Source organism: Piliocolobus tephrosceles, chromosome 3, assembly GCF_002776525.5.
Source record: "Piliocolobus tephrosceles isolate RC106 chromosome 3, ASM277652v3, whole genome shotgun sequence".
In the NCBI taxonomy this organism is placed as follows: Eukaryota; Metazoa; Chordata; class Mammalia; order Primates; family Cercopithecidae; genus Piliocolobus; species Piliocolobus tephrosceles.
Genome location: NC_045436.1, coordinates 113,480,862 through 113,508,509, shown reverse-complemented (window position 1 = coordinate 113,508,509; position 27,648 = coordinate 113,480,862). Strand labels below are relative to the sequence as shown.

Here is a 27,648-nt window from a genome sequence, read left to right as displayed (position 1 = left end):
GTAGAAATTTCTAGTTTCAATGGCTGTGTGATGTGTGATACAGCTAGCATGAGTAAACTTCTCATATTTGATTTTTAAAAGGGCACTGGATGATGAAAATTGAACAGTATTTATCCGACACAGTCCAAGAAGAAACATGAATATTCTGGGCCACTAGAGAGGTCTGCAGCGTCAGGGGAGGGATGTTCTGTACCTAGATAACACTTCCTTCTAGACATTCTACTCACTATGACAAAGGAAAAGTTAAACTTGGGAACCGAGAGACTCAAAAACTGCCTTCCTTTTGTTCCCAAACATAGTTGTAATTTCACATGGTTATTTTATCTTATGTAAAATGTAGACTTACTGAGCATGAGACAAATGTATCACTGACTTTCCCTCCATTTCCTTCTTTTCATGTGCTAAATGTAGATTCACTGAGCACCAATAATAAGAGCTCACAAGGATGTAACCACTTGCCTCACTGTCTACCCTCCTTTTCTTCCCCCCTCCTGCTTGCTCTTTCCCCTTTAAATACTGAAGTTCCCCAAATCCTCTTTGGGAAAAGCATAGGACAGGTCCTCCTGTGACTGGTGTTTCTTTTTCCCAGGCACGTCCTCAATCTTGGCAAAAGAAACCTCTAATGGATTGAGTGCCGCCTCAGTCACATTTTCATTTACACTTTCAACCTTTTCTGACTTCATCCTCTAGGGTATTTCTTTCATGCACATGTGAAAAATCAAACTCTACAAAGCAGCTGTTCATTCCCTTGAATCCTGACACTTAAATAACATCACAACTAAGAGAGCTGCTTTCTCAGGACAGCCGTTCAGAACCACAAGACTTCAGAGGTAAGAAAGCAGGGAGAACACAACGCTAAATTTCTTGGAAAATTTTTTAATTCTTCTTGCCAACATTTCTTTTGACATTTTATTACTTAATTATGTGATATTAAGAAACAATTTGGTTGCACATTATTTTCAAAAAGCAGTAAGAAAGTAGCTGTTGAGAAAGAAGGAGGTCCATAGGTTTTTCAATAAAACATTAGAAACATTATAAAAAACAAGACTCCCATTACATGGAAGTACATGATCAAAGATCAGACTAACACACATTCAAACAGGCTTGGTTCGAAATAGAGCTCTCCATTTCTTTCAGATGAGCCTTTTTTTAGGCTCTTTCAGAAGCACTTCACAATGAACAGAGGTCTTGCCAGCTCATTTCATTAGTGGAGAAGCAAAGGTATGATGGCAGAATTATGAGAAGAGGGAAATAAGGTCTGAGGATATGGCTTGAACTCTGAGACCAATTATCTTTGAGTTATTCAGGCCAGGATAGAAGCTTAGAGAGGATCGAGGCAAACCACGAAGGGAAGCAGGTGCAGGACAATGTCCATTACAGGCTTTACCACAAATTTGAAATCGATCTTCTGGCCTCACTTCGCAAGGTTGAAAAGTTAAACGAGGAAGGAGCCTGCATTGTTCGTAACATAATACAATACTTTCACTTTCTCTGATTTTTTAAGGTGCAGCTCTTCAAGAATTTCCTTTCAAAAAATCATCTGTAAGGGAAGAAAAATATGCATTTAATTCAAAGACTGATTTTTTTTTTTTTCTTGAGATGGAGACTTACTCTGTTTCCCAGGCTGGGTGGTATGATCTCAGCTCACTGCAAACTCCACCTCCTGGGTTCAAGCAATTTTCCTGCCTCAGCGCCTGAGTAGCTGGGAGTTTGGGTGCTCGCCACCACACCTGGCTAACAGTTTTTTGTAGTTTTAGTAGAGATGGGGTTTCACCATGTTGGCCAGGCTGGTCTCGAACTCCTGACCCCAAGTGATCCACCTGCCTCTGCCTCCCAAAGTGCTGAGATTACAGGCATGAGCCACTATGCCTGGCCGAAGATTGGTTTTCATACAAACAATTCCAAATAAAATATCTAATGATGACAATCTGACACAAATGACAATGCTAGATGCTTGGCAGAAAATATTATATATGTATACATTTTAAGGACGTTACCATCCTCTGTGAGAAATACCAGCACACACCCACCTCCCCACATCTCCCTAAAACAATAGTAACAACAAACCTTTCACAGCACGGGTGAACTCGCTCTTCTGCTGACTTACTTTCGACTTGGGTTTCTGATCCTACTTATGTACCTGTCCGGGCTACCGGCGCTCATTACCGTAGTATAAATCGTGAGGCTGAAAATAATGAGAGGAAATTTTATGTACACATCATTTTCTCTAATACGCCAGAGAGGGAAGAAAATGACCAAGTGCTTCCCTAACACCTGGGATCTGGGACAAGGCCCTTTATGCCAGAATATTTTAATTCTATGAATCAAGAGGTCAAAGTGCTCTTTCCTGCTACTTTGACAACACTGTGGAAGGCCAAGTTGGAACTTAAAACTCTCAGACTTAATTAGCCGCGTGTGGTGGTGCCTGAAATCCCAGTTACTAGGGAGGCTGAGGCAGGAGAATTGCTTGAACTTGGGAGGCGGAGGTTGCACTGAGCCGAGATTGCGCCACTGCACTCCAGCCTGGGCAACAGAGTGAGACTGTGTCTCATAAAAAATAAATAAATAAAATCTCAGACTCCTCAGAGCTCTACCCCAAGGCAGTGGGGGAGACCAAGCCTGGGCCCTCACCCTGGCTCTGTGGTACCCCCAAGGGCCTTACTTGCATACATGTGACATCACCACCTTCACATTCCCCAGCAAGCACCTACCCCTGTGCTCTCCCTCAGTGGCCGTGCACCACCATCAGGAGAATACCACCCAGGGAAGAGGAAAACACAAACCCTGGAAGTGGAGGTGGGGCTGTTCAGGCTGAGAATTACAGGGTCCTGGGTACTTGGGCAGACTCTAGGTGGGCAAATGCCCTTGGTCCAGCAGATTCCTTACACCATGGTTTGGGGGGTGGTATCACAAGTAGAGGAATTCCAGAGGAGGGCCTCTAAAGCTCCAGGATCAAGGCACCTGCCCCACCCCTCCACCTTGCCCAGATCTAAGGATGAAAAGTATAGTGTCATTGATTCCACATTCCGTATAGGAAGAGACCTAAACAACTTGAGCACATGTGCCCACATGCACACACACTTGTCTTGGAATCCAACTGAGGTGCATGTGCAAAATATCGGAGCTGGGTTGTTCAGAAAACAGGCAGAATTAGTAGCACTGGGTCCACAGCTAAATCATACACTCAGTTAAAGACAGCACTATAAGCAAGTGCAGAGCTCGTCCAAGGGTAATGGAGGTTCCCTGAACAGGACCTTAGTTGCTCGTTTACTTTACTCATGGTTCTATTCTCCTGCACTGGTTTAGTATTTTCTCTGCTGATGAGCCACAGCAGAGGATGGAGTTGTATGGCAGGTGGCTGTAATTCTGCAGCACAGCACAAGGGAGCAGCATAGAGCTAACTGCCTTTGTTCAGACTACTTTTTTGTTGTTTTTCTGTTTTCTTTTTCTTACTGTTACACTTATTTCTATTAACCTCACACAACTGAACAGCCTCGGTTGAGGTTAATCATTACACATAAAGGTCCTGAGAGTCAGAAGTCTGTGTTAATTCTGGCTCCATAGTGATTGTTACTTAAATGCAGTTTCTCTTGAGTTTTCAAGTATACAACAGAGCAAAACACTACTTGGTGAACTGTTTATAATTTCTAACAATTGTATTTTGACCAAACCATTTCAGAAACCATTTCAACATTCACAGCTGTTAACTCAATAATCCTACTTCTGGGAATTCAGTCAAGGGAAATAATCTGAAAGTAAGCAGGGGAGAGGCAAACAAATATGTTTATTTCAGAGTTTTAATAAAGGAAGATATAACAACTGGAGAATGCTTAACTCAATTATAATACAGACAATTGGCCACTGCCACCATGTAGAATTATAAGGGCTGTTCAAAGCAGATAAAATGCTTCGTTCTATTAAAATAAATTTAACTATTTATTATAATACTAATTTTTAAAAGATATATTCATTTTTTTTTTTTTTTTAGACAGAGTGTCCCTCTGTCGCCTAGGCTGGAGTGCCATTTTGGCTCACTGCAACCTCCATCTCCTGGATTCAAGCGATTCTCCTGCCTCAGCCTCCCGAGTAGCTGGGCTTTACAGGCATGCGCCACGATGCCCAGCTAATTTTTGTATTTTTAGTAGAGACTAGGTGTCATCATGTTGGCCAGGCTGGTCTCCAACTCCTGACCTCAAGTGATCCACCCGCCTTGGCTTCCCAAAGTGCTAGGATTACAGGTGTGAGGCACTGCGCCCAGACAGATCTATTCATCACTTCCATAATTACCTAAAAAAACTGTAAGAACACAAAAATAGTTTATTAACCCCCATTTAAAAAATGACTATTAAAAGGGCAAAACTGTGCCCTGCTATGAAGCGTACAGTCAGTAGTGCATTGGAGCTGGCTCCTACAGGCTGGTGAGGGCCAATTCTTAAATATGCAGGAAGTGTATGAGCCAACTGTAAGCTTGAAATCAGCCATGTGGGAGTATTCACACCATGGAAGTCAACAAATGCTACAAATTTGGGAATTTTTTTGTTTGTCCCTTCTCACACAAAGAGCTGGCTTACTAGCAGACCACTGGGTATGCTTTGTTACCCAAATAGCTCACTTGTTTGAGTAGCAGAATACTGACTAATTAGTTTTCTTTTCTTTTTCTTTTTTCTTTTTTTTTTTTTTTTGAGACACAGTCTCGCTCTGCTGCCCAGGCTAGAGTGCCGTGGCATGATCTCAGCTCACTTGCAGCCTCCACCTTCCAGGTTCAAGCGATTCTCCAGATGCTGCCTCCCAAGTACCTGTGATTATAGGCGTGCACCGTCACGCCTGGCTGATTTTTGTATTTTTCATAGAGACGGTGTTTCATTATGTTGTCCAGGCTGGTCTCGAACTCCTGACCTCAAGTGATCCACCTGCCTCGGCCTCCCAAAGTGCTGGGATCACAGGTGTGAGCCACCACACCTGGCCTGCTTTCACTTAAAAAAAAAAAAAGAAGAAAAAAGTATGTGGATAAAAATCCTAGACTATAGACTAGAGAAACCATTGCTCACAGAATGCTGCTATCAAGGGTACAGGCTAAAAAAGAACATTAACTTAGTGAATTGTCAGTGGAACAAGGAACGGCATCAGAGATAGTGGAAATTCCTCAGGAAGATAAAAGAAAATCAAAGGTATTCAGAGTTTATTTCTAAGGAGCTCCTAACAGGTGAAGGCTGTCTACAGCTACAACTGAGTTAGGAGGAACACCTCACTGCCAGAATATTTCAAATGTAGGAATCAAGAGGTCAGCCAGTCAAAGTGTTTTTCCTCCTAGTTTGACAACACTATGGCAGGCCAAGTTTGAATTTAAAATTCCCAGAGCTGGCCGGGCATGGTGGCTCATGCCTGTAATCCCAGCACTTTGGGAGGCCGAGGCAGGCAGATAATGAGGTCAGGAGATCGACACCATCCTGGCTAATACGGTGAAACCCTGTCTCTACTAAAAAAATACAAAAATTAGCCGGGCGTGGTGGCAGGCATCTGCACTCCCAGCTACTCGGGAGGCTGAGGCAGGAGAATGGTGTGAACCTGGGAGCCAGAGCTTGCAGTGAGCTGAGATTGAGCCACCGCACTCCAGCCTAGGGGACACAGGAGACTCAAAAAAAAAAAAAAATTCCCAGAGCCTCCTTCAGGGTCACTCTATTCTCTTTACCTTTGGATTTCTTCATGGACTTCTCACCTGATTTATATTTGTTTATCACCCCCCACCCCTACCCTACCCATATTAGTCCCATGAGAGCAGAGACTTGATTTTGCTCGCTGCTGTACCCACAGGAGTGCCCCCACAGCCGGGTTACAGGAGCCCTCAGATCCTTGCTGAGCCAAAGAGTGCATGAGTGAGTTCACTGTTCTGGAGTGATGTGTGAACAGACATGTTTAACAAGTCACTTACTTGTTATAAACTGGAACCACCGACAAAACCTGCATAGGACAAAGTCATATTATAGAGAAGATTACATGCTAGAAGAAATACACAAAGAATATCTATGGAGGGCCAGGTGCAGTGGCTCAGGCCTGTAATCTCAGCACTCTGGGAAGCTGATGTGGGAGGACTGTTCAAGCTCAGGAGTTCAAGACCAGCCGGGGCAACATAGAGAGACCCTGTCTCTACTAAAAAAGAAAAAAAAAAGAATGTCTGTAGAAAGAACATAACCACTCTTTAGTGTATCTTGAGGTGATAGTTATAGACTTTTTTTCTGAGACAGAGTCTTGCTGTTTCACCCAGGCTAGAGTGCAGTGGCATGATCTTGGCTCATTGCAACCTCCACCTCCAGGTTCAACCGATTCTCCTGCCTGAGCCTTCCGAGTAGCTGGGATTACAGGCACACACTACCATGCCTGGCTAGTTTCTACATTTTTAGTAGAGACAGGGTTTCACCATTTTGGCCAGGCTGGTCTCCAAATCCTGACCTCAAGTGATCCTCCTGCCTTGACCTCCCAAAGTGCTGGGATTACAGGTGTGAGCCACTGCACTCGGCCTGACTTTTTAATTCTTTCTCTTTTTTTCTTTTAAATAATGAACATATATTACAGCTATGCCTTTTTCTTTTTAACATAAAGAAAAACTTTGGTGAAGATGGACATTTTAACTTATATAGAAGCATATAGCTTTTTTTTTTTTCTGAGACGGAGTCTTGCTCTGTCACCCAGGCTGGAGTGCAGTGGTGCGATCTTGGCTCACTGCAAGCTCCGCCTCCCAGTTCACACCATTCTCCTGCCTCAGCCTCCTGAGTAGCTGGGACCACAGGTGCCCGCCACCACACCTGGCTAATGTTTTGTATTTTTAGTAGAGATGGGGTTTCACCATGTTAGCCAGGATGGTCTCGATCTCCTGACCTCGTGATCTGCCCACCTTGGCCTCCCAAAGTGCTGGGATTACAGGCGTGAGCCACCACTTTTAATAAATGATTTCAACCAAATAAAATTTTTACCCTAACATTTTCACCTACCAGAGGATTTCACGGAGTTTTTCATATTCACTATTAACAAAACACCAAACATCCTGGGTAAGCGCGACACTGTGACACAAGTTACCTGGAAAAGTGCCTCCAGGCTGAGGTTTGCTTGTCCCGTAGCATTAAGGGCCTTGATGGCAGGTGTTCTGTAAGGACAATGGTCGAAGGTCACCTGGCACTTCAACAAGCACTGAAGCCCATCAGCTGTCATTTTTGTGAGGCACAATGCAAGCTCTAGTCTCATTATCTCCCTTTCTCCAAAACAGATTCTGGCCCCAAGCCTGTTTCCTGCTGAGGCCCAGCTCACCACGGCGGAATTTATCCAGCAGCTGGGACGGTTGGCACCATCTGCTCAAGAAAGCTGGGATGATGAAAATGTGTGGCTGCAGAACTGAACAGTGGCCAAACTTGTGAGGCAGTAAAGCCAAGGCAGCATATATAGCTACCTGCACTTTGGAACTGTGCTGACTTATAATTATAGAATGTTTACAACTTGAAGGGACAATAAAAACCCTTGACTGGTTTATTATTTAAATAAGGGAAATAATTTCCTTCTAAAAGTATCTTGCCTAGAAGACCATGAACCTGGCCCTTTGCTTTCATTTTACAGATGGATAAACAGAGGCCCGAGAGCCACCCAGTGAGTCATTAGCAGAGCTGGTGGTGGGCTCTAGGTCTCCTGACCCTGAGACCCTCCCAACACCCACCCAGCTGCTGAGAGGCTCTGCCCATTGCTTTCCTCTGCACAACACTCCCTTCCAGGCCAAGGCACTGGTGAAGGGGCCCAGGTACATTTTTTGGGAGAGGATGACACCCATAGGTCTTGCCGGTTCCTGCAACAGAATGGGCATATTCTCCTGACCACGAGAAAACACTGCAAACCAGAAAGCACATAGCAGCCTACCTTCGGTCATCTTGCTTGGGTGCTGGCTTCCAGTGGTCGTAATTTGTCTCAACTCGGAACCACCTATAACAGAGCACATCATCTTGTCTTATCCACGACAAATTACGACATAGCAAAAGAGACATATGAACAAATTTTAAATACCCCTCATTCCACCAATTTAAAAACATGATTATTTGATACAGAATGACCAGAGGTTTCAGTTCTACTTACGCTCCATTCAAAGGATCTAGAGGCCAAATGTCTGCTGGGCCATCTCTGTTCCTTGTGATGACCACCCCCTCCTGGGGGGATGTGCCACCAACAATGTAATAAACATCAGCAATGAGGGGAGTCTTGGCCAACTTCTTAACAGCTGCTTCGAAGTTTTCTGACTCATTCAGGGTCTGAACAAAAAGAAGAACTTGCATGAGCAACCTCACCTGCAGCTGGGTCCGTACCAGATGATGCAAAAATGATCCAAAGCACATTCTCCTGATAACGTTATGTCATGACTATCACTTTGATTTGCTCTGACCTTATCCTCTTGCAATCAGGGCTCCTAAGACGGAAGAAATTTCAGCTTCAAAGGGGGTGCCAGGAGCAGCAGGAATTTCTGACAGGAGGAGAGAACTGTTGACAAGTCCTAGGCCTGGCTCAGCAAACATGGGCTGTGTGCTCTCCAGGCAGATCGCCCTCACAAAGGACTCCTCATGCTTCTTCATTCATTTATTATTTCAACAGGGTTTTCTTGAATACCTACTCTGTGCCAGGCACTGTGCTGGTGTGGGGATAGAGCAGTGAATGAGTCGACTGGTCCTATTCTCCCCAAACCTCTGAGGAAGACAGAAAAGTCAACAGCCAATGGTGACACAGTGTAATGAGTGTTCACATAGGGGAAGATGCTATGGATGTCACCGTAGGGGACCCATCCTCACCAAAGGCAGTGGAAGAAGTACTGCAGGGAAGCATCACATGAACTGAAGCCAAAGAGACAAACACAAGTGAGTGGTGAAAGTGGTGGTTGCAGGGTGAGGAGTGGCAGTGGGGAGGAGGGTTCTAGTTCGATGGACTAGACTGGCAAAGGTTTGGGGATGAAAGAGCATGTGCTACATTAGGGCCCTGAGCTTAATAGGTGTTCAGACACCCTGAGGGCCCAGGAAGACTTCCAAAGGCCTGTGGCAAGGATACTTAAGGGGATCACTCCCTGAATCTTCAGATTCCATATGGGCTCCTTCCCAGTGCTGATCTGCTCAAGAATATCCTTCGGTGGAGGGCCTGCTCTTCCTGTCTCCACCTTCACAACCATTCTGCCGCCATGTTTTAAAGGAAGTACATTGTATGCTCACCCATCCTGGATATTGCCAGGGCACATTGTCAAGGGTGGAGGTGGTGACAGGGTCAAATAAAAGAACAATTCAAGATATTGGTATCTGCAAAGGCTCCATCATTCAGCACCATAAACCCTAATAGCAGTAAGTATAAGGCAAGAAAACTCTACAAAACCCATGGCAGGGCTTTGTAGAGTTTGCTTGCCTTATACTTAGCTACTGAGGGAGGCTGAGGTGGGAGAATTGCTTGAACCCAGGAAGTGAAGGTTGCAGTGAGCTGAGATTGCGCTGCTGCACTCCAGCCTGGGCGACAGAGTGAGACCCTGTCTCAAAAAAAAAAAAAAGAAATGATCTGTCCTAACTTGTTTGACTGTAGGTCATATGATCCCTTTCCAGAGAGGATGCTGCCCTGTACCCAGAAGAAGGAAATGTATGGTCAGAGAGGCCAAGAAGAATCTAGACAGACAGGCCTAGCTGGGTTTCCCCACTCCATTTATTAGCACTGGATCTACCTTTTTGTCCAATCATATTTCTACATGGCATTCCATACTTTGTTAAACCTGAGCATAAAACTGGACAACTTCCCCTGTATCTTTTTTTTTTTTTTTTTTTTTTTTTTGAGGCGGAGTCTCGCTCTGTCGCCCGGACTGGAGTGCAGTGGCCGGATCTCAGCTCACTGCAAGCTCTGCCTCCCGGGTTTATGCCATTCTCCTGCCTCAGCCTCCGGAGTAGCTGGGACTACAGGCGCCCGCCACCTCGCCCGGCTAGTTTTTTTGTATTTTTTTAGTAGAGACGGGGTTTCACCGTGTTAGCCAGGATGGTCTCGATCTCCTGACCTCGTGATCCACCCGTCTCGGCCTCCCAAAGTGCTGGGATTACAGGCTTGAGCCACCGCGCCCGGCCTTCCCCTGTATCTTTGGGTCTTCATTCTGAAGACTCCTATGTCATGTACATGTTAAATAAATTTGTATGCCTTTTCAATTAATCTGCCTTTTGTGAGTTGACTTTTCAGTGAACCTTCAGAGGGCAAAGAGGACATTTTCCCCAGGCCATTGCAAAGGTAATAGGAGTGATGAAATATTAGTTTGCTTATGTTGCCTATACCATCCCCCAACTACCATAAAATTCATTGCCTCTAACCTGTGACAACAAAGCAAAAGAACATCAATAAAAAATAATGAAGGCAGTGGTGACTTATTTTACCCAGGTGACAAAGTCAGGGAGTGCAAATGCCTCATCCATCTCAGGAAATGGAGGGAATGGGCAGTGACTGCTAATAGACATGGGGTTTCTTTCTTCTTTCTTTCCTTTTTTTTTTTTTTTTTTTTTTTCAGTCTAGGTCCCAGAGATTTCTTTTGTTATTTTATTTATTTACTTCTTTTCAGACATGGGGTCTCAATATGTTGTCTGTTGGACCTGAACTCCTGGGCAGAAGGGATCCTCCCACCTCAGCCTCCTGAGTGTCTGGGACTGCAGGCGAGCACCATCACACTCAGCAGATTCGTCCTTACCAGAGAACATAGCAACCTCAGCATAAGGATTTTTTTCTTTCCTTACCAAGAACTTTTACCTTTTTGATACAGGAGATAGAAATAAATTATTTAGGCAGATAGGGTAAAAGAGTCTTTGGCAAGGCTTCCTTTCTAACAAAAAGTAGCCCAAGAAGTTATTCTTTTCTAACGAAGAGCAGCCTGAAAAATGGAGCTGCAAACACAGATATAAGCAAGCTGGAAGCTTGCACAGGTGAATGCCAGCAGCTGTGCCAACAGAAAAGGGCTACCTGGGGGCCAGGCATGTTCAAAATGGAGGCTCCATCTTCCCTGCTTTTTTCTTTTTTTTTTGGAGACAGAGTCTTGCTGTGTGGCCCAGGCTGGAGTGCAGTGGTGCGATCTCGGCTCACTGCAACCTCTGCCTCCTGAATTCAAGTGATTCTCCTGCCTCAGCCAACCAAGGGGCTGGGATTACAGGCACCCGCCACTACACCCGGCTAATTTTTGTATTTTTAGTAGAAACAGGGTTTCACCAACTCCTGACCTCAGGTGATCCACCCGCCTCGGCCTCTCAAAGTGCTGGGATTACAGGTGTGAGCCACCGCGCCCGGCCCATTTTCCCTTTTCTTTGTCACCATGTGTACAGTAAAGAAGCAGGCAACATGGCACCAGCCAGGTAGAGAATCCATCTGCACAATAAAAGATTAGGGTGGGGAAAGACAGCTTTTCGTGCCCTATGCAAATGGCATACCTGGTTCAACCAATCTTTCCTGCCCTATGTAAATCAGATACCGCCTCCTCAAGCTCATCCATAAAACCTCCTGCATTTCCCCGTGGAACTCATTTTTTTGGGACCTCTCTTTGCTGCAGAGAGCTCTTCTCTTTCTTTCGCCTATTAAATTTCCACTCTTAACCTCACTCTGGTGTGTCCGCATTCTAGTTTTCTGTGGCCCTGAGACGACAAATCTCAGGTATCACCCTGGACAAACGATGCTGTTTCATTTTCACTTAAAGGAAGCACCTTACAGCTTCTTTTTGTCATACCCAAGTTGCCAGCATCTCTATCCTTGCACTTTGTGGCAAATTATTAAGTACGATAAGGGTTCCTTGAACACAAGCACTGCGATGCAGTGACAGTCTGATAATTGAGACAATTACTAGGTGACTGATTTCATCCCACTATTCAGAATATTGTGCAATTTTAAAATGATGAATTATTTCTGAAATTTTCCATTTCATATTTCTGGACCACAGTTGACTGTGGGTAACAGAAACCAAGAATAAGGGGAGACTACTGTAGATATGGCCTGGAACCCAGCACATTTTAATAGGTTCTTGTAGAGCAGATGTTCCTTTTGTTATGTGCATAGCTACCTTCTAATGCATTTGCTTTGCTAGTCTGGATATTTGCAAATGGAGATTTTATTTTTTATTTTTATTTTTATTTTTTTTTTGAGACGGAGTCTTGCTCTGCCGCCCAGGCTGGAGTGCAGTGGCCGGATCTCAGCTCACTGCAAGCTCCACCTCCTGGGTTCACGCCATTCTCCTGTCTCAGCCTCCCGAGTAGCTGGGACTACAGGCGCCCGCCTCGTCGCCCGGCTAGTTTTTTTTTTGTATTTTCTATTAGAGACGGGGTTTCACCATATTAGCCAGGATGGTCTCGATCTCCTGACCTCGTGATCCGCCCGTCTCGGCCTCCCAAAGTGCTGGGATTACAGGCTTGAGCCACCGCGCCCGGCCTCAAATGGAGATTTTAAAAGGAAAGTACATCTGTCTCTGTAGAAGAGCATAATATTATCTCCTATCTCAATCAGCTATTGTGGAAAACTCTGGCCTATGACAAAGATTCTCTCCTTGACCAAACTCTAGCCAGGCTTCTCTGAGCCCTCTTCTCTATTACACCTTGACCCTGGCTTATAAAGACTCAAACAAATACTAATAGTTTCTAACAGCTCAAGGCCACATCTCTCAGATGACTAAGCCCCCTTAAAGTGCCTGTCTGAGAAAACTTCAGGCTGTCAAAATAATTTGACATTTGTTTCAGCCAACACCTGAAGGTAGGGCCTCTGTCTCCGTCTCCCTGGTTCTGTGGGAGGGTAGGAGCAAAACTTCTTTTCCTTTTTTTTTTTTTGAGATGGAGTTTCGCTCTTATTGACCAGGCTGGAGTGCAGTGGCGCGATCTCGGCTCACTGCAAGCTCCACCTCCCAGGTTCATGCCATTCTCCTGCCTCAGCCTCCCGAGTAGCTGGGACTACAGGTGCCCGCCATCACGCCCGGCTAATTTTTTGTATTTTAAGTAGAGACAGGGTTTCACTGTGTTAGCCAGGATGGTCTCGATCTCCTCACCTCAAGATCTGCCTGCCTCGGCCTCCCAAAGTGGGATTACAGGTGCGAGCCACCGTGCCCAGCCTGGAGCGTAACTTCTAAGTTCTAGTTAGCAAACTCAAATTGGTTTCACATGAACCAACCCCTCCTTTCCACTTTTCACTTTTCTGATTTTCCTAAGCTCCTGTTCCCTCACCTCCTTTTAAAATACCCATCACCTCTGCACAAACCAAAGTTGAACTCAGTTCACACTGGACTCTTCCTTACTGCAATAGCTTATACTGATTACAATCTGTCCTTACCATTTTAACTAGTGTCTGGCTTTATCTTTGACATTTATCAAAAAGGTTTATATGCACTTTGCAAACATTTAGATGCTTCTTCTTTTAAGGAGCTCCTTACATTAAAAGCAACATTGTTAAATGACACAGAACAGTTTAGAAGGTGGAAGTGGAGTTAAGGAGGGCTCCACATTAAATATACTCACAGCACGGATCAGCCAGCTGACTGGAATGTGTCTCCGAAACAGGGCAGCGATAGCATTCTCCCACCACCAGCCTTTATCTGCCAAGTTGAGTATATATGTTATATATGTGTGTGTGTGTGTGTGTGTGTGTATACACACATGCAACAGATATGTCATTTTAGCAAGGGAATATAGATATTCACTCAAGTTTTGAAAGCAGAATCTTTTGTACCAGGATACAATGATAATTATGTTAAAGGAAATAATTCTATTAATTACACCAGACAAAATAAAATTATGTAGCTGTCAAGGGTGGTGTCTTAATAAATATTAGGAAGAACGTAGAGAACGTGAATCTTCCACACCTGTGATTTGTGCGCACATTTAAAAAAAATACAAATTTGCAATCATTTGCCAGAATTATTTTTGGACAACTTTTAAAAGTCTGTTAGGGGATTCATTGCCAAACAAAAATTTTCATTCAAGGATAAGTAATGGCAATACAAGAAAAAAATGGACAAATTTTTAAAATTCTGTGCATTAAAAGACAGTATCGGCCAGGCGCAGTAACTCACGCCTGTAATCCCAGCACTTTGGGAGGCCGAGGTGGGCGAATCCACCGAGGTCAGGAGTTCAAGACCAGCCTCGCCAACATGGTGAAACCCTGTCTCTACCAAAAATACAAAAATTAGCCGAGCATGGTGGCAGGAGCCTGTAATCCCAGCTACTCGGGAAGCTGAGGCAGGAGAATTGCTTGAACCCGGGAGGCAGAGGTTGCAGTGAGCCAAGATCGGGCCACTGCACTCCAACCTGGGTGACAGAGCAAGACTCTTGTCTCAAAAAAAAAAAGACGGTATCAACAGAGTAAAAGGCAATTCACAGATTGAGAGAAAATATGTACAACAATAAGGGATTACTATCCAGAGTATTTAGAGAACTCCTAAAATTCAACAAAATAAACATTCCAATTAAAAAATGGGCAAAGCACTAGATGTGTTGGCTCACGCCTATAATCCCAACACTTTGGGAGGACCGGGTGGGAGAAGTGCTTGAGCCCAAGAGTTTTAGACCAGCCTGGGGAAAATAATGAACCCATCTCTACAAAAAATTTAAAAATTACCAGGCATGGTGGCACATGCCTGTAGTCCCAGCTTCTGGGGAGGCTGAGGCAGGAGGATTGCTTGAGCGCTGTTGGTCAAGGCTGCAGTGAGCTGTGATTGAGTCACTGCACTCCAGCCTGAGTGACAGAGTGAGACTCTATGTCAAAACAAAAAAAAAAAATGGGCAAAGGACTTGAATAGACGTTTCTCCAAAGAAGATATACAAATGGCCAGTAAGCACATGAAAAGATATTCCATATCATTAATCATTAGAGAAATGCAATGAAAACTACAATGAGATGCTACCTCATACCCATTAAGATGGCTACTATTGGCCAGGTATAGTGGCTTATGCCTGTAATCCCAGCACTTTGGGAGATCAAGGTGGGTGGATCACTTGTGCCCAGGAGTTTTAGACCAGCCCGGGCAACATGGCAAAACCCTACCTCTACAAAAATTACAAAAATTAGCCAGGCATGATGGCACATGCCTGTAGTCCCAGCTACTCAGAAGGCTGAGGTGGGAGGATAACTTGAGCCTAGGAGATTGAGGCTGCAGTCAGCCAAGATCCCACCACTGTACTCCAGCCTGGGTAATAGAGTAAGACTCTGTCTTAAGAAAACAAAGAAAAAGAAAAAAAAAAAACCCAGGCCTTGTGCAGTGGCTCATTCCTGTAATCCCAGCACTTTGGGAAGCTGAGGCAGGAGGATTGCATGAGCTCAGGAGTTTGAGACCAGCCGGGGTAATATAGTGTGACTTTGTTTCTACTAAAAAAAAAAAAAAAAATTTTTTAATTTTTTAACGACCCCCCACCAAAAAATAGCTAGAATTTGACTGCTTCTAGTGTAAAGAAAAGACAAATATTTAAAGTAACACATATCACAATCAGATCATGCATATATGATAGTGCATTTATGAATGTGTGATTTGAGACAGTGAGATTCTGTCTCAAAACAAACAAACAAACAAACAAAAACTGGACAAAGGACTTGAATAGACATTTCTCCAAAGAAGATATACAAATGGCCAGTAAGCACATGAAAAGATATTCCATATCATTAATCATTAAGAGAAATAAAAATGTGATTTGCATTTCTCTGTGATTATATGAATTTAACACATTATCACATGTGCTCCCGAAATATGCACCTGTAATGTGTACCAATAACAAAATTAATTTTTTAAAAACCCACTCTAGCAATTTTGAAATACATAATACATGATTGTTAACTGTAGTCACCTTGCTGTGTGGATCACCAGAACTTATTCCTCCTGTCTAACTGAAACTTTGTACCCTTTGACCATTTCCCTTTTTCCCCAGTGCATAGCAACCACCATTCGACTCTCTGCTTCTATGAGTTCAAACTTGGAGATTCCACATATAAGTGAAATCATGCGATATCTGTCACGATAGGTTTTACGCAGGGGAACGACCTGACCATTCTAGTTGCTGGGTAGGGAAATAATTATAGGAAGGTAAACATAGTAGCAAGGAGATCAGGTGGGTTATCAGGCAGTACAGGTGTGACGGGGGCTAGTTCAGCAGTGGAGGTAGAGAGAATGGACAGGTACAGTCTAGTTCTGCTGTCAGAGCTGATAAGACTTAGGGAGTGAGAAAATGTGGAAGAAATACATTAGGATAAATAATTGTTTACTGTGGACACTGATATATACTCAATCATCATCTTCCCGGTAAAGCCTTATGTAAAAAGAGAAGAATAAACAACCACACTGGCCGGGAGCTGTGGTTCACACCTGTAATCCCAGCACTTTGGGAGGCCAAGGTGGGTGGATCACCTGAGGTTCGGAGTTTGAGATCAGCCTGGCCAACATGGTGAAAACCCATCTCTACCAAAAATACAAAAATTAGCCGGGCATGGTGGCACGTCTTGTAATCCCAGCTACTCAGGAAGCTGAGGCACGAGAATCGCTTGAGCCCGGGAGGCAGAAGTTGCAGTGAGCCAAGATCACCCACTGCACTCTAGCCTGGGCGACAGGGCAAGACTGTCTCAAAAACAAAAACAAAAACCAAACCAAACCAAACCAAGCAAAAACCCAAAAAAACAACACCATGAAGTCAATCAGGGTTCATCAGATGAGCAACACTAAACTTTAAGATACTCCTTGTATATATCCTTCTCCTTGATTCAGCTGCACACTGAGGACAGACACAGAGCTCACTTATCTCTCTAGGTTTCCCACATACTGTGGAACTAAATGGTGTTCCCCTGAGATCTGGGGAATCGCAGTGGGAATGTCAATGAACAGAGCAATTGGGTCAGGACCCAGGAGAGCAATCTGAGAACTTCCTCTCCCACTACTAGCTGTCATTTCATCTCACAGCCTATGTCCTTCTCTGCCTAACGAATGGAGTTAAAAATAACAGCCCTGCCTAACAGGACTGTTGTGAGGGTCTAAGAAGAAGACACGTGAAGATGTGCATGGTAAACCAGAAAGTGCTTTACAAATGTTGCTTGTATAACAGCATCATATATCCCCTAGATTATCACAGTAGTTTCCAAATGGTCTTCTGCTTCCATCTTAACCTAACACAATCCAATCTCTACAGAGCAGCAAAAGTAATAGTTAAAAATATAAATCACATCTGTTCACTCCCTGGCCTACAATCCCCCTACAGCTTCCATTATGCTTAAAATCCATACTCTTCACTGTGGCCCTGCACCATGCCTTCAGCCTCTTCTTCACTTCTAACGTCACTACCCACTTACTCCATGCTATAATCACACTGACTTTCTTTGGCTTCTGAAATCCACCAAGCTTATTATTACTACCTACGGCCTTCGTCCTTGCGGTAAGTCCACCAGAAATGGTCTTCCCCTGGCTTCTGTAGAACTAGCTCCAGGATCACATGGATCAGGCCTTCTCTGACCCTCTGACCTGTACTAACCACTCCACCTCCTCCTTCACTCTCTATCACAGCTTCCTATTTTGCTTTCTTTGCAGCATTTGTTGCTACCCGAAATCATCTTCATTGCTTCCACGCATATTATTTTCCCCCACTAGGATGGAAGTCCCTGCCACATAGTGGGTGTTCTGTATGTTCTGTTGGGCGAGTAAAGGAAGTGCTTGGATAGAACTGAACAATAATGTAGCTAAAATTACACAGGAGTTTGTTTTGATTACCTCGTTCATCACCAGAAACTGTAAACTTGTGTGGGCTCTGGCCAGTCCATAATCCTACATAGCCAATAAAAGTAGTTCCTGTGAATGCAATCTGAAATCAAGAGATACATGGATCATTTCACCATTCCAATCGAATACACTGAAATCATCTGTTTTGCCCCACAGTTTTCTGGATTTTTAAAAAATATTTCCAACAAAATAGAATAAAACTCTGAAATAGCCTTCTAAGACAGAGGTTCTTAACCTTAAGCTGGGGAGGGGGGCATGGTCCATAGATAGATTTTAGTAGATTTGTGACCTTGGATGGGAAAAAAAAAGATGCATCTTTATTTTCACTAACCTCCAACTGAAATTTAATTCCTTCTGTAATGAACGCATGCAACAAATCACGCAATCATAGTGGTGCCTATAATTTTGTCACTAGTAGAAATCACAGGTTTTTTCACATACACAATGTTGGCTGCAGATATTTTGAAACACTGTCCATAATTTACTACTTTGAAATCATGGTAGTTATTAGACCCACTGCTAAACCTTACTATTTAATGTGTTAAGAAAAAGTATAACATTGAAATGGCTGTTTTCAACACAACTGATTTTCTTTGTAATCACACATGTTTTATTTTATGTATTTATAAAACATTATTCACCAAAGGGGTACACAAAGCAGGTTAAGAAGCCCCATCCTAGAAGTAGCAAGTGGAGTCTTACTTTAAAACTTGTTTTGAAGCTGGGTGCAGTGGCTCACACCTGTAATCCCAGCACTTTGGGAGGCCGAGGTGGGTGGAACACCTGAGGTCAGGAGTTCAAGACCAGCCTGACCAACATGGAGAAACCCTGACCCTACTAAAAATACAAAATTAGCCGGGCATGGTGGGGCATGCCTGTAATCCCAGCTACTAGGGTGGCTGAGGCAGGGGAATCGCTTGAACCTGGGAGATGGAGGTTGCGGTGAACTGAAAAAGTGCCATCACACTCCAGTCTGGGCAACAAGAGCAAAACTCTGTCTCAAAATAAAATAAAATAAAACTTGTTTTGATTTGATTATAAGAGATAAATATCACGTATTTTATAAGCTCTGTGACGTTAGGAGAAACAAGTGGGACTGTTCACCAATAATAATCACGTTTAAATTTTAAATATTTAAAAATCCTTTTACATAGCTCTTTCATTTAATCCTCACAACTATCCCATGAATTATAGGCATCACCCCCACTTTAAATTAAGGTCACGAGCTCCAGTGATTGCAAGATACCACTATGTAACCTGCAGGAGAAAAATCAAACTCTATATGTCACCGAGGCTGGAGTGCAGGGGTGCAATCACAATTCACTGCGGCCTCGACCTCCTGGGCTCAAGCGATCCTCCCACCTCAGTTTTCCAAGTAGCTGGGACCACAGGTGCATGCCACCAAATCTGACATATATGTATGCATACACACACACACACACACACACACATATATATATATATATATTTTTGGTTTTCCTAGAGACAGGTTCTCCCTGTGTGGCCCAGGCTGGTCTCAAACTCCTGGGCTCAAGCAATCCTTCTGTATTGGCTTCTCAAAGTGCTGGGATTACAGGTATGAGTCACCACAGCTAGCCATTATCAGTTATTTCTGATACCAAATTTTATTTTTCAGAGAAGTACTTTGGCCAGGCGTGGTGGCTCACGCCTATAATCCCAGCACTTTGGGAGGCCGAGGCAGGCAGATCACTTGAGGCCAGGAATTTGAGACCAGCCTGGCCAACATGGTGAAACCCCATCTCTACCAAAAATACAAAAATTAGCTGGCTGTGGTGGCGTGCACCTGTGGTCCCAGCTACTCAGGAGGCTAAGGCAGGAGAATCGCTTGAACCCAGGAGGTAGAGGTTGCGGTGAGCTGAGATGGCACCATTGCACTCCAGCTTGTGACAGAGCAAGACTCTGTCTCAAAAAAAAAAAGTACTTAAAACAGTATCTGACTCATACTGTTTGATAAAAGTTAACTAATATTGTTATGTTTTAAGAAATAAATAGTCCTAGATTGATATTTTCCTTAGAAAAATTAGGTCAGTAATGTTTTTCATTTAATTATTTATTTTTACCTTATCTGCTTATAAAAATAATTTAGGTGGCTGAATTACAAGGGAGAATGCAGTGGCCTTAGTTTTATAAATGACCTCAGCCCTCAGACTTACTGAGGGCCTCCATGAGTGCCTCATCTCCACGGATGGTGGTAAAGTAGAAATAAGTCTACCTTACTACTCAAGCCCTTACAAATGTAATTACGTGGAAAATAAAAAGTAATTATATGGCCACCTTATTTGCATGACACTGTGACCCTCAGGGTCACTCTTGAAGGGCTGAGAAAATCGAAGTTATGAGATCAAAAATCACATCATAGTTTTCAATTACCATACATAATTATAAATAATTTTGAGATATAATTTGTAAGATATTTTATCTTGCAGCTCCGAAAATCTGTCTTTACTTCTGTTTGTACTTCCCAACTGTTTCTGCCTAGTCAGTTAACATAAACAAACCCTTAGCAGGGAATTTTAAGTTATTTTAAGTTACAGCCTAATTGCCTGGTGCAGTGACTCAAACCTGTAATCCCAGCACTTTGGGAGGCTGAGGCAGGCGGATTATCTGAGCTCAGGAGTTCAAGACTAGCCAACATAGTGAAACCCCATCTCTACTGAAAATACAAAAATTAGCCGGGTATGGTGGCACCCTCCTGCAGTCCCAGCTATTTGGGAGGCTGAGGCAGGAGAATTGCTTGAACCCGGGAGGCAGAGGTTGCAGTGAGCCAAGATTGCGCCACTGCACTCCAGCCTGGGCGATAGAGTGAGACTCTGTCTCAAAAATAAAAACAGTAATAATAATAATAACAATAATAATAATTTACAGTCTAATTAAGGCTGAGCTTTGACAACGAAAACTATCAGTAGGCCCAACGCCTGGGTTCTGGCCCTACCTCTGCCATGTCTCTGCCTTGTGATTTGGATCTGTGAAGTTAGGCTCCCTCATCTAGAAAGTAAAGATAAAAATGTTGACTGATGCCTGCTTCGCAGGGCTGCTGGGGGGATCGAATGAGGTCCTGTGTATGACAATACTTTTGTTGTTGTTGTTGTTGAGATGAGTCTCATTCTGTCACTGGGCTAGAGGGCAGTGGTGCGATCTCAGCTCACTGCAACCTCCGCCTCCCAGGTTCAAGCGATTCCCCTGCCTCAGCCTCCTAAGTAGCTGGGATTACAGGTACCCATCAAAATGCCCAGCTAATTTTTTTTTTTTTTTGTAGTTTTAGTAGAGACGGGGTTTCACCACATTGGCCAGGCTGGTCTTGAACTCCTGACCTAGTGATTTGCCCGCGTTGGCCTCCCAAAGTGTTGGGATTACAGGCGTGAGCCACTGTGCCCAGCCGAAAATACTTCTAAGATTACAAACACTAGACAAGAATGAGAGATGAATTATTTTGTGGATAACCTGTTCTTAATTTCGTAAAACAATTTCTTGGCCATGAGTCCTCCATAGAAAAGCAATACCCAAGAGTAAACTGTCTATATTCAGTAACAGTCACCTGAGTACTGAGAGTAAAACTACCTCTACAGACTATTTCTCTACAGATTATTTCATGGGAACTCCAGGAAAAACAAAAACAAAAGAAGAAACAACTATTAGAGTGAGTTTCAGAACAGCTGAAATAATTTATTTTCATTGCATTTATTCCTTTGTCTCTTTATAAGAGTATTAGCTCATTATAGAATAATGGAGAAAAACATGAATAATAATAAATAATATTATCCCATCATTCAGTAATAAAACAATATTTAGCAGATTTCCTTTGAGAATTTATTATGCATTTATATTGTCATTACCACTTAAAATCATTTTCAAACTAATACAGCTAGAAAACAAATTATTAATAGTGGTGAAGTAGAGAATAGGACTGGAAAAGAGAAACTTTTACTTTAAATATTTCTGTACTGTTTAAATTTTTTATGAAAAAAAGTGTTTATAAAAGCAGATGACTGAGTAGTTAGTAAATGAGTTTTTAGTATTTGTGAATCAACCCCTAAATGCAAAGAACAAAGGGAATACAGTCCTTGTCCTTACAGCCAAAATCTGGCTGTTGCACACTGCATTCTGTTTTACAGCAAAACATGCTTTGTGTACTCAATGAACATTGATTAATTCTGTCTCTCTAAATGTTTACACAGTGACAACAGTATATAGTAGATTACAGTTTTAAAGGGACCATGCTATATACAAAAAATCTAAGTATAATTTTTTAAACATCATACACAAGAAAGTGGTGTGGGTCAATCGTACTTGCAGAATGAAGGACCATTTATTATTTGGCTACAACTTTACACAGACTACTTCATTTAACATTTATAAACATCTCAGTAAAGTAGTTACGCACCTCCATGAGTTGTAGTCTGCAAAATTAGGGAATGAGTAATTTGTCAGGTTCACAAAGGAAGTACAGTAATTGATAGAATCAAGATTCAAACCTGGGACTGTCAGATCCCAAAGTTGAGTGTTCCTAGTCATTGCACTACCCAGCCCCTCCATATTCCAGAAGCAGCCTGGGCATGGGAAAGCAGAGGAAAGAGCTGACTCTGCATAAGTAGATGATTGATCACTCTCTAAAAGAGATTTGCCTATGGAAAACTAGGTGATCTCTTTAAGTAGACACTCAATAATAAATAATAAATGACCATCCTTCCTATAAGCATAATTGATATAAACCTCTTTTCTGCCTTTGTTTTTCCAGGGGTGTGATTTTTTTGTGTCCTATATTGATAACACACTTAAGTTAGCAGGCCATCCAAATGATTGCTAACTTGAGTTTGCAAATCTTTCTGATTTCTTATCTTATACGGTATGGACTATACCTGCCCATTCTTTAAGAATTGCACATCCACGGTCAACTTGCGTAAGACATTCCCAAAAGGATAATCCAGATTCCGACCGTGGTAAATGTGGCCTCTGGAGTCTTGAGCCACAATACTGGTGCAGAATCTGAGAAAAGGAAAAAGTCCAACATGAATGAATAAGACAAATAAGAAAAAAAAGGAAAAGGAGTTTTTCATTTGTAAAACAAATCCTCAAAGTAAAACGGTTTTTCTTCCTTATGACTGACATATGTGCTATAACACTTGTAAAAATATAGATTAACAATTCAAGATGAAAAACACAACTGGATACACCTCATCTGTGCTCATTCAGTGTTTCTCGGGTCTTTGCCCTTAGCACACATGCAGAGCATCCTAAGCATAGTAAGTGAGAATTTCATCCTCAGTCCAAATCTGCAGTGAAACTAACCCATCCTGGGCTCAGGAGACCTGTGAACTCTGCTTTTTCCTCTGCTTGGCAGCATGTATTCTATTTAACACATGATTCAAAGCCAGCTCAAGCTCACCTCTCCACATATTAATTCCTCAGAGCAAATAAAGTAACACTAAACCATTGTTTCGCCAATGTTTCATTTTGTCCCCTTGGGAAAATGGCTGGCTCTTAAGGGACTTGGCACGGAATTTTCCTGTCTCTCTCCCAGCTCCTTGCACAGAGATCATAATTTTTAAAAAGGGGGAATCTCTATGAACAGAAGCTCATAGAGAGGAAAAGAGGAGGAGGCTTGTTAAGTATCCATATTCTCTGAGAATATTTAATGGTACATGAAAAAATATTATATATTTATAAAAAATATTTATAAAATATTTATATAGTGTGTCCAATACCAGGGGAAAAATATGTATATCCATATGAACAAAACTGAGAGAAAACATCCTGGAGGGTTTTTCTGGTCATTTTTTAATAACAGGATGGTGGTTAGCTTTGTTTTTTTACTTTTCTACATGTACTGATTTTCTACAATGATTACATGTTACTTTTATAATTGGAGGAAAAAGTGTTACTTTTTGTTTGTTTGTTTAAAGGTGGAAACTTGTGCCAGGCACCAGAAGGGTGTCTCAGGCCTGTAATCCCAGCACTTTGGGAGGCCAAGGTGGATGGATCATGTGGTCATGAGTTTGAGACCAGCCTGGCCAACATAGTGAAACCCCGTCTCTACTAAAAATACAAAAATTAGCCGGGCATGGTGGCGCATGCCTGTAGTCCCAGCTACTTGGGAGGCTGAGGGAACAGAATCGCTTGAACCCGGGAGGCGGAGGTTGTGATGAGCCAAGATCGCGCCACTGCACTCCAGCCTGAGCAACAGAGTGAGACTCCATCTCAAAAATAAATAAAATAAAATAAAATAAAGATGGAACCTTGGTCAGTTTTAATTCCCTCCAAGGTTTCTGTTATTTATTTATTTATTTATTTTTTTGAGTCTCTGTCACCCAGGCTGGAATGCAGTGGTACAATCTCGGCTCTCTGCAGCCTTGACTTCCCAGGCTCAAGTGATCCTCCCACTTCAGCCTCCTGAGTATCTGGGACCACAGGTGCAAGCCACCACATCTGGCTAATCTTGTGGTATTTTTTGTAGAGACAAGGTTTTACCATGTTGCCCAGGCTGGTATCAAACTCCTGGGCTCAACAGATCCTGGTATCGAACTCCTGGGCTCAAGAGATCCATCCACCTTATCCTCCCAAAATGCTGGGAAAGGAGGCATGAGCCACTGTGCCCAGCCTCCCTCCAACGTTTCTGAGTTTAACTTCAAAGAGTTCAGGTCAGGGAGAGAACTGGTAAGACATGGGAAGTACTAAAGCAGAGTTTGTAGAATCTCTCTCAAAGGCGATTTTTCAAAATTGGCAAGATAACAATACTTTCATATCAGGCCCAAATGTTGTGGTGTGATGTAGCAGTGCACAAGCACGGGAGACAAATGAGGAAACAGGCTCTGCTTTGAGAGGCACTGCAGCGAACTGGAGATTCCCATGCTTTTAGCACTCACCAGCCACTTGACTTCCAGCAAGGTGGCCCCTTTGAGGCTTGGTTTCCACATCACAAAACAGATACCATCTTCCCCATGGGGCTGTGTTCATGAAGTACCTGGCACCCAGTAGGCTCAATAAAGGGTAGCTAGTATTATTCTAATTCAAGAAGGCTTACTTCCAACATGAGAAGAAAGCATTTCCTTTGTTAATGCTAGTGGAATTGAATTGTGCTTTCTATTAGGCAATTTTATAAATACCTTAGTATCAAATCCAAAAGTTAGAATGTTTTTACTGGACCTTTTGCTTTAATCTGTTTGAATATGGTGACTCCAACAGATGAGGGTAAAAATGATTTGTGATTTTTCATTAAGAAAGCCGTAAGTTAAAAATAGGAAAAAGTTGGAGGTAGGAGAGGGAGGTGGTACAATTATAACAACTTAGTTCAACTGAAAGGCATGTTATTTAGCAGGCCTGTGTTTTTTCTGTGCCTGAAAGCATTTCCTGAAGAGGAAGGCAGTCCCAGTGCTTTTTAGCTTACTCTGCCTAGGTGTTCTGGGAAAATGCCTGGGCCAGTAAAGTTTCATTATTCCAAGATCTTTTCTACCCCCATCATCTTTAGGCAGCAAGAAGCTCTAAGTATGTACAAGAGGTTACGAGATGAAGCTAGTCTGGTGGCAAAATAATAAGTATTAAAGGGAGAAACCAAGTCAAAACCTCTCTTTATTCCAGAACCTGTTACTGAGCCCATAAACCTTTAGTGGTCCCCTGCACTCTGCCTGGGATCAACCACACACTCCATGTTGCTTTCACTTCTGGGTGCACTTTTTTCTTTTTCTTTTTGATACAAAATCCTGCTTTGTCACCCAGGCTGGAGTACAATGGCGCTGTCTTAGCTCACTGCAACCTCTGCCTCCTGGGTTCAAGTGATTCTCCTGCCTGAGCCTCCTGAGTAGCTGGGATTCCCAGGTGCCCGTCACCATGCCTGGGTAATTTTTTTGTATTAATAGTAGAGACAGGGTTTCACCATGTTGGCCAGGCTGGTCTTAAACTCCTGACCTCAGGTGATTCACCTGCCTCGGCCTCCCAAAGTGCTGGGATTACACGCGTGAGCCACCACGCCCAGCCTGGGTGCACATTTTATCATGCCCACTTCCTAGTCCAAACACTGGCTGGCCCTATTAGAGCAGCATTCCCTGTCGCCCCAGCCCTGGTGGACACAGACACTTCAGCCATGACACACATGAAAGGAGAAATGCAGGGCAACAAATACAGGCAGAGATGAGCCACTGCCAGTATAGAGATGGAAGGTCACTGAGTTAACTAAAGGGTACAGATGAGAGGAGGCTTAGTTTCAAAAACTTCCTGGAAAAGTACGTTTTGAGCAGAATTTTTTTTTTTTTTTTTCTGAGACAGAGTCTCGCACTGTTGCCAGGGCTGGTGTGCAGTGGTGCGATAGCGGCTTGCTGCAACCTCCACCTCCCGGATTCAAGCGATTCTCCTGCCTCAACCTCCTAAGTAGCTAGGATTACAGGCGCCCGCCACCACGCCTGGCTAATTTTTTGTGTTTTTCGTAGACGGGGGTTTCACTATGTTGGCCAGGCTGGTCTCGAACTCCTAACCTCGTGATCTGCCAACCTTGGCCTCCCAAAGTGTTGGGATTACAGGCGTGAGCCACCTCGCCCTGCCTTTGAGCAGAATTTTAAAAGTAGGATGCTACCTGGATTGGGGGAGAGAAAACCCCAGGCTACCGGTAGAGGGAAAGTTCAATGCTGAGTGGGAGAAGTTGCTTTCCCTCTCGAAGCCTACGATCTGCAGCTCAGATTTACCCAGAGAGGCGACGAGGAAGCACAGGAAGTTTCTGGGCAAGCAGGCACCACCCTGTTTTTATCACACGGAAAACATGTCTCCTGCCGCTAGTCTGTGTCAGGAGGCCCCAGCAAGCCCCGCGTTACTCCGCACCGGCTTGGGGCACTCACGCGGAGGACTCGTAGGCCAGGTTGACTAGGAGGCAGTCCGCCAGGCTGACGTTCAGGAAGTCACACATGCCACGGATCTCGCCGGTAAAGGGCTGGGGCAGGAAGCGCTCCAGCTCCAGGACCACTTTTCCGATCAACACGTGCACCCACTTGGGGACTCTATCCCTAGAAAAGAAGAGCATGAGGGCGTCTGACCCGCTCAGAGGTCGGCGGCGTGCGACTTCGTGTGCACTGCGAGCGGAGCTACATCCTTAGGGCGTGAACTGTCAGGGCCACGGCTCCCGACAGTGGACCGCCCCGGCGCCGTGTCACTCAATCCGCAGCCTCCTGGGGGTGGGGGTGGGGCGGGCAGAGGGTGGAAGCTGGGTGGGGGGCAGGGAGGGGAGGCGGCAGGTAAGAAAACTTGGAGATGGGGAGGGCGAGTGAGGCTGGTCCCAAAGGGGCAAGCTTAGAAGGCCCGTGAGGCCCGCAAGGAAGGCGCGGTTGCCCCTCCTCGGTAGCTATGCAGCCCGGGCGACAACTCGCGCGCCACGCCGACCCAGAATGGCTCAAGGACTGGTGTGCCACGGGTGACACCGAACTTGAAAGCCAAACCTGCCGCGCTGGATTCTTCCCAACCCCGACACTGCTGAGGGCGGCAGCCAAAGCCAGTTCTCCAAGGGTGGCGGGGAGTAAAGCGTCCCGGTTTAAAGCACTCTGAGCAGCGCGCGTTTAACTCCAACCCGCACCGCCGGCGTCCCCGCAGACCCTGTCCAGGGCCCCAGCTCACCCGATGACTTGCGCCATCGCTGCGCGCACCAAGTCCAAGTCGTAGTGCCGCAGCACCGGCAGCCAGCGCAGCTCCGGTGCCGCATCCAGGCTCACGTTGAAGCGCGGTGCTGCTGTGGGCGAGGCGGCGGACAGCCCGGCCTCGGCCAGCAGCAGCAGCAGCACGGGCAGAAGCCCCAGGCGCGCCTCCTGGTCTACTGTCCGCATGGCTCGGGCTCCTGAGGCCGCAACTCAAGAGAGCTGCAGCCACTGTTGGAGCCCAGTTAAGCCGTGGAGGAGGAGGACCTGGGGCGGGGCCGC

The 27,648-nt window shown here is 44.2% G+C and overlaps 1 protein-coding gene and 1 long non-coding RNA gene across 8 annotated transcripts; one reads left to right on the top strand and one right to left on the bottom strand.

Annotated features, from left to right (window-relative positions):
• The first annotated feature begins 360 nt into the window (after nucleotides 1-360).
• On the top strand, nucleotides 361-9,301 carry LOC111549354. Its single transcript, XR_002733706.3, has 2 exons — nucleotides 361-830; nucleotides 7,259-9,301. It is a non-coding gene; the product is annotated as an uncharacterized LOC111549354 (long non-coding RNA).
• NAAA (N-acylethanolamine acid amidase) lies at nucleotides 857-27,648 on the bottom strand. 7 transcript variants are annotated; one of them, XM_023222523.2, is made up of 11 exons: nucleotides 27,350-27,646; nucleotides 26,581-26,745; nucleotides 22,618-22,744; nucleotides 17,732-17,822; nucleotides 13,509-13,585; nucleotides 8,110-8,282; nucleotides 7,897-7,959; nucleotides 7,072-7,138; nucleotides 5,930-5,958; nucleotides 2,068-2,185; nucleotides 857-1,540 (listed from the first exon to the last, which is right to left on the bottom strand). In XM_023222523.2, the coding sequence occupies exons 1-10, from the start codon at nucleotides 27,553-27,555 to the stop codon at nucleotides 2,104-2,106; spliced, it is 1,080 nt and encodes a 359-aa protein (XP_023078291.1). In that variant the 5' UTR covers nucleotides 27,556-27,646; the 3' UTR covers nucleotides 857-1,540; nucleotides 2,068-2,103. The 7 variants fall into 7 exon arrangements, 6 of the variants coding, with proteins under 6 accessions (XP_023078291.1, XP_023078292.1, XP_023078293.1 ...); XM_023222524.2 differs by having other exon boundaries at nucleotides 2,108-2,185; XM_023222525.2 differs by having other exon boundaries at nucleotides 26,581-26,739; nucleotides 27,350-27,645.

Excerpts from the sequence above, each read along its gene's own strand:
- NAAA (XM_023222523.2), bottom strand. The coding sequence starts at position 27,555 with ATGCGGACAGTAGACCAGGAGGCGCGCCTGGGGCTTCTGCCCGTGCTG. Across the intron at positions 26,746-27,349 it reads GCGATGGCGCAAGTCATCGG|GGATAGAGTCCCCAAGTGGG; the intron begins GTGAGCTGGGGC and ends CTTCTTTTCTAG. Across the intron at positions 8,283-13,508 it reads TCAGCTGGCTGATCCGTGCT|ACCCTGAATGAGTCAGAAAA; the intron begins GTGAGTATATTT and ends CTTTTTGTTCAG.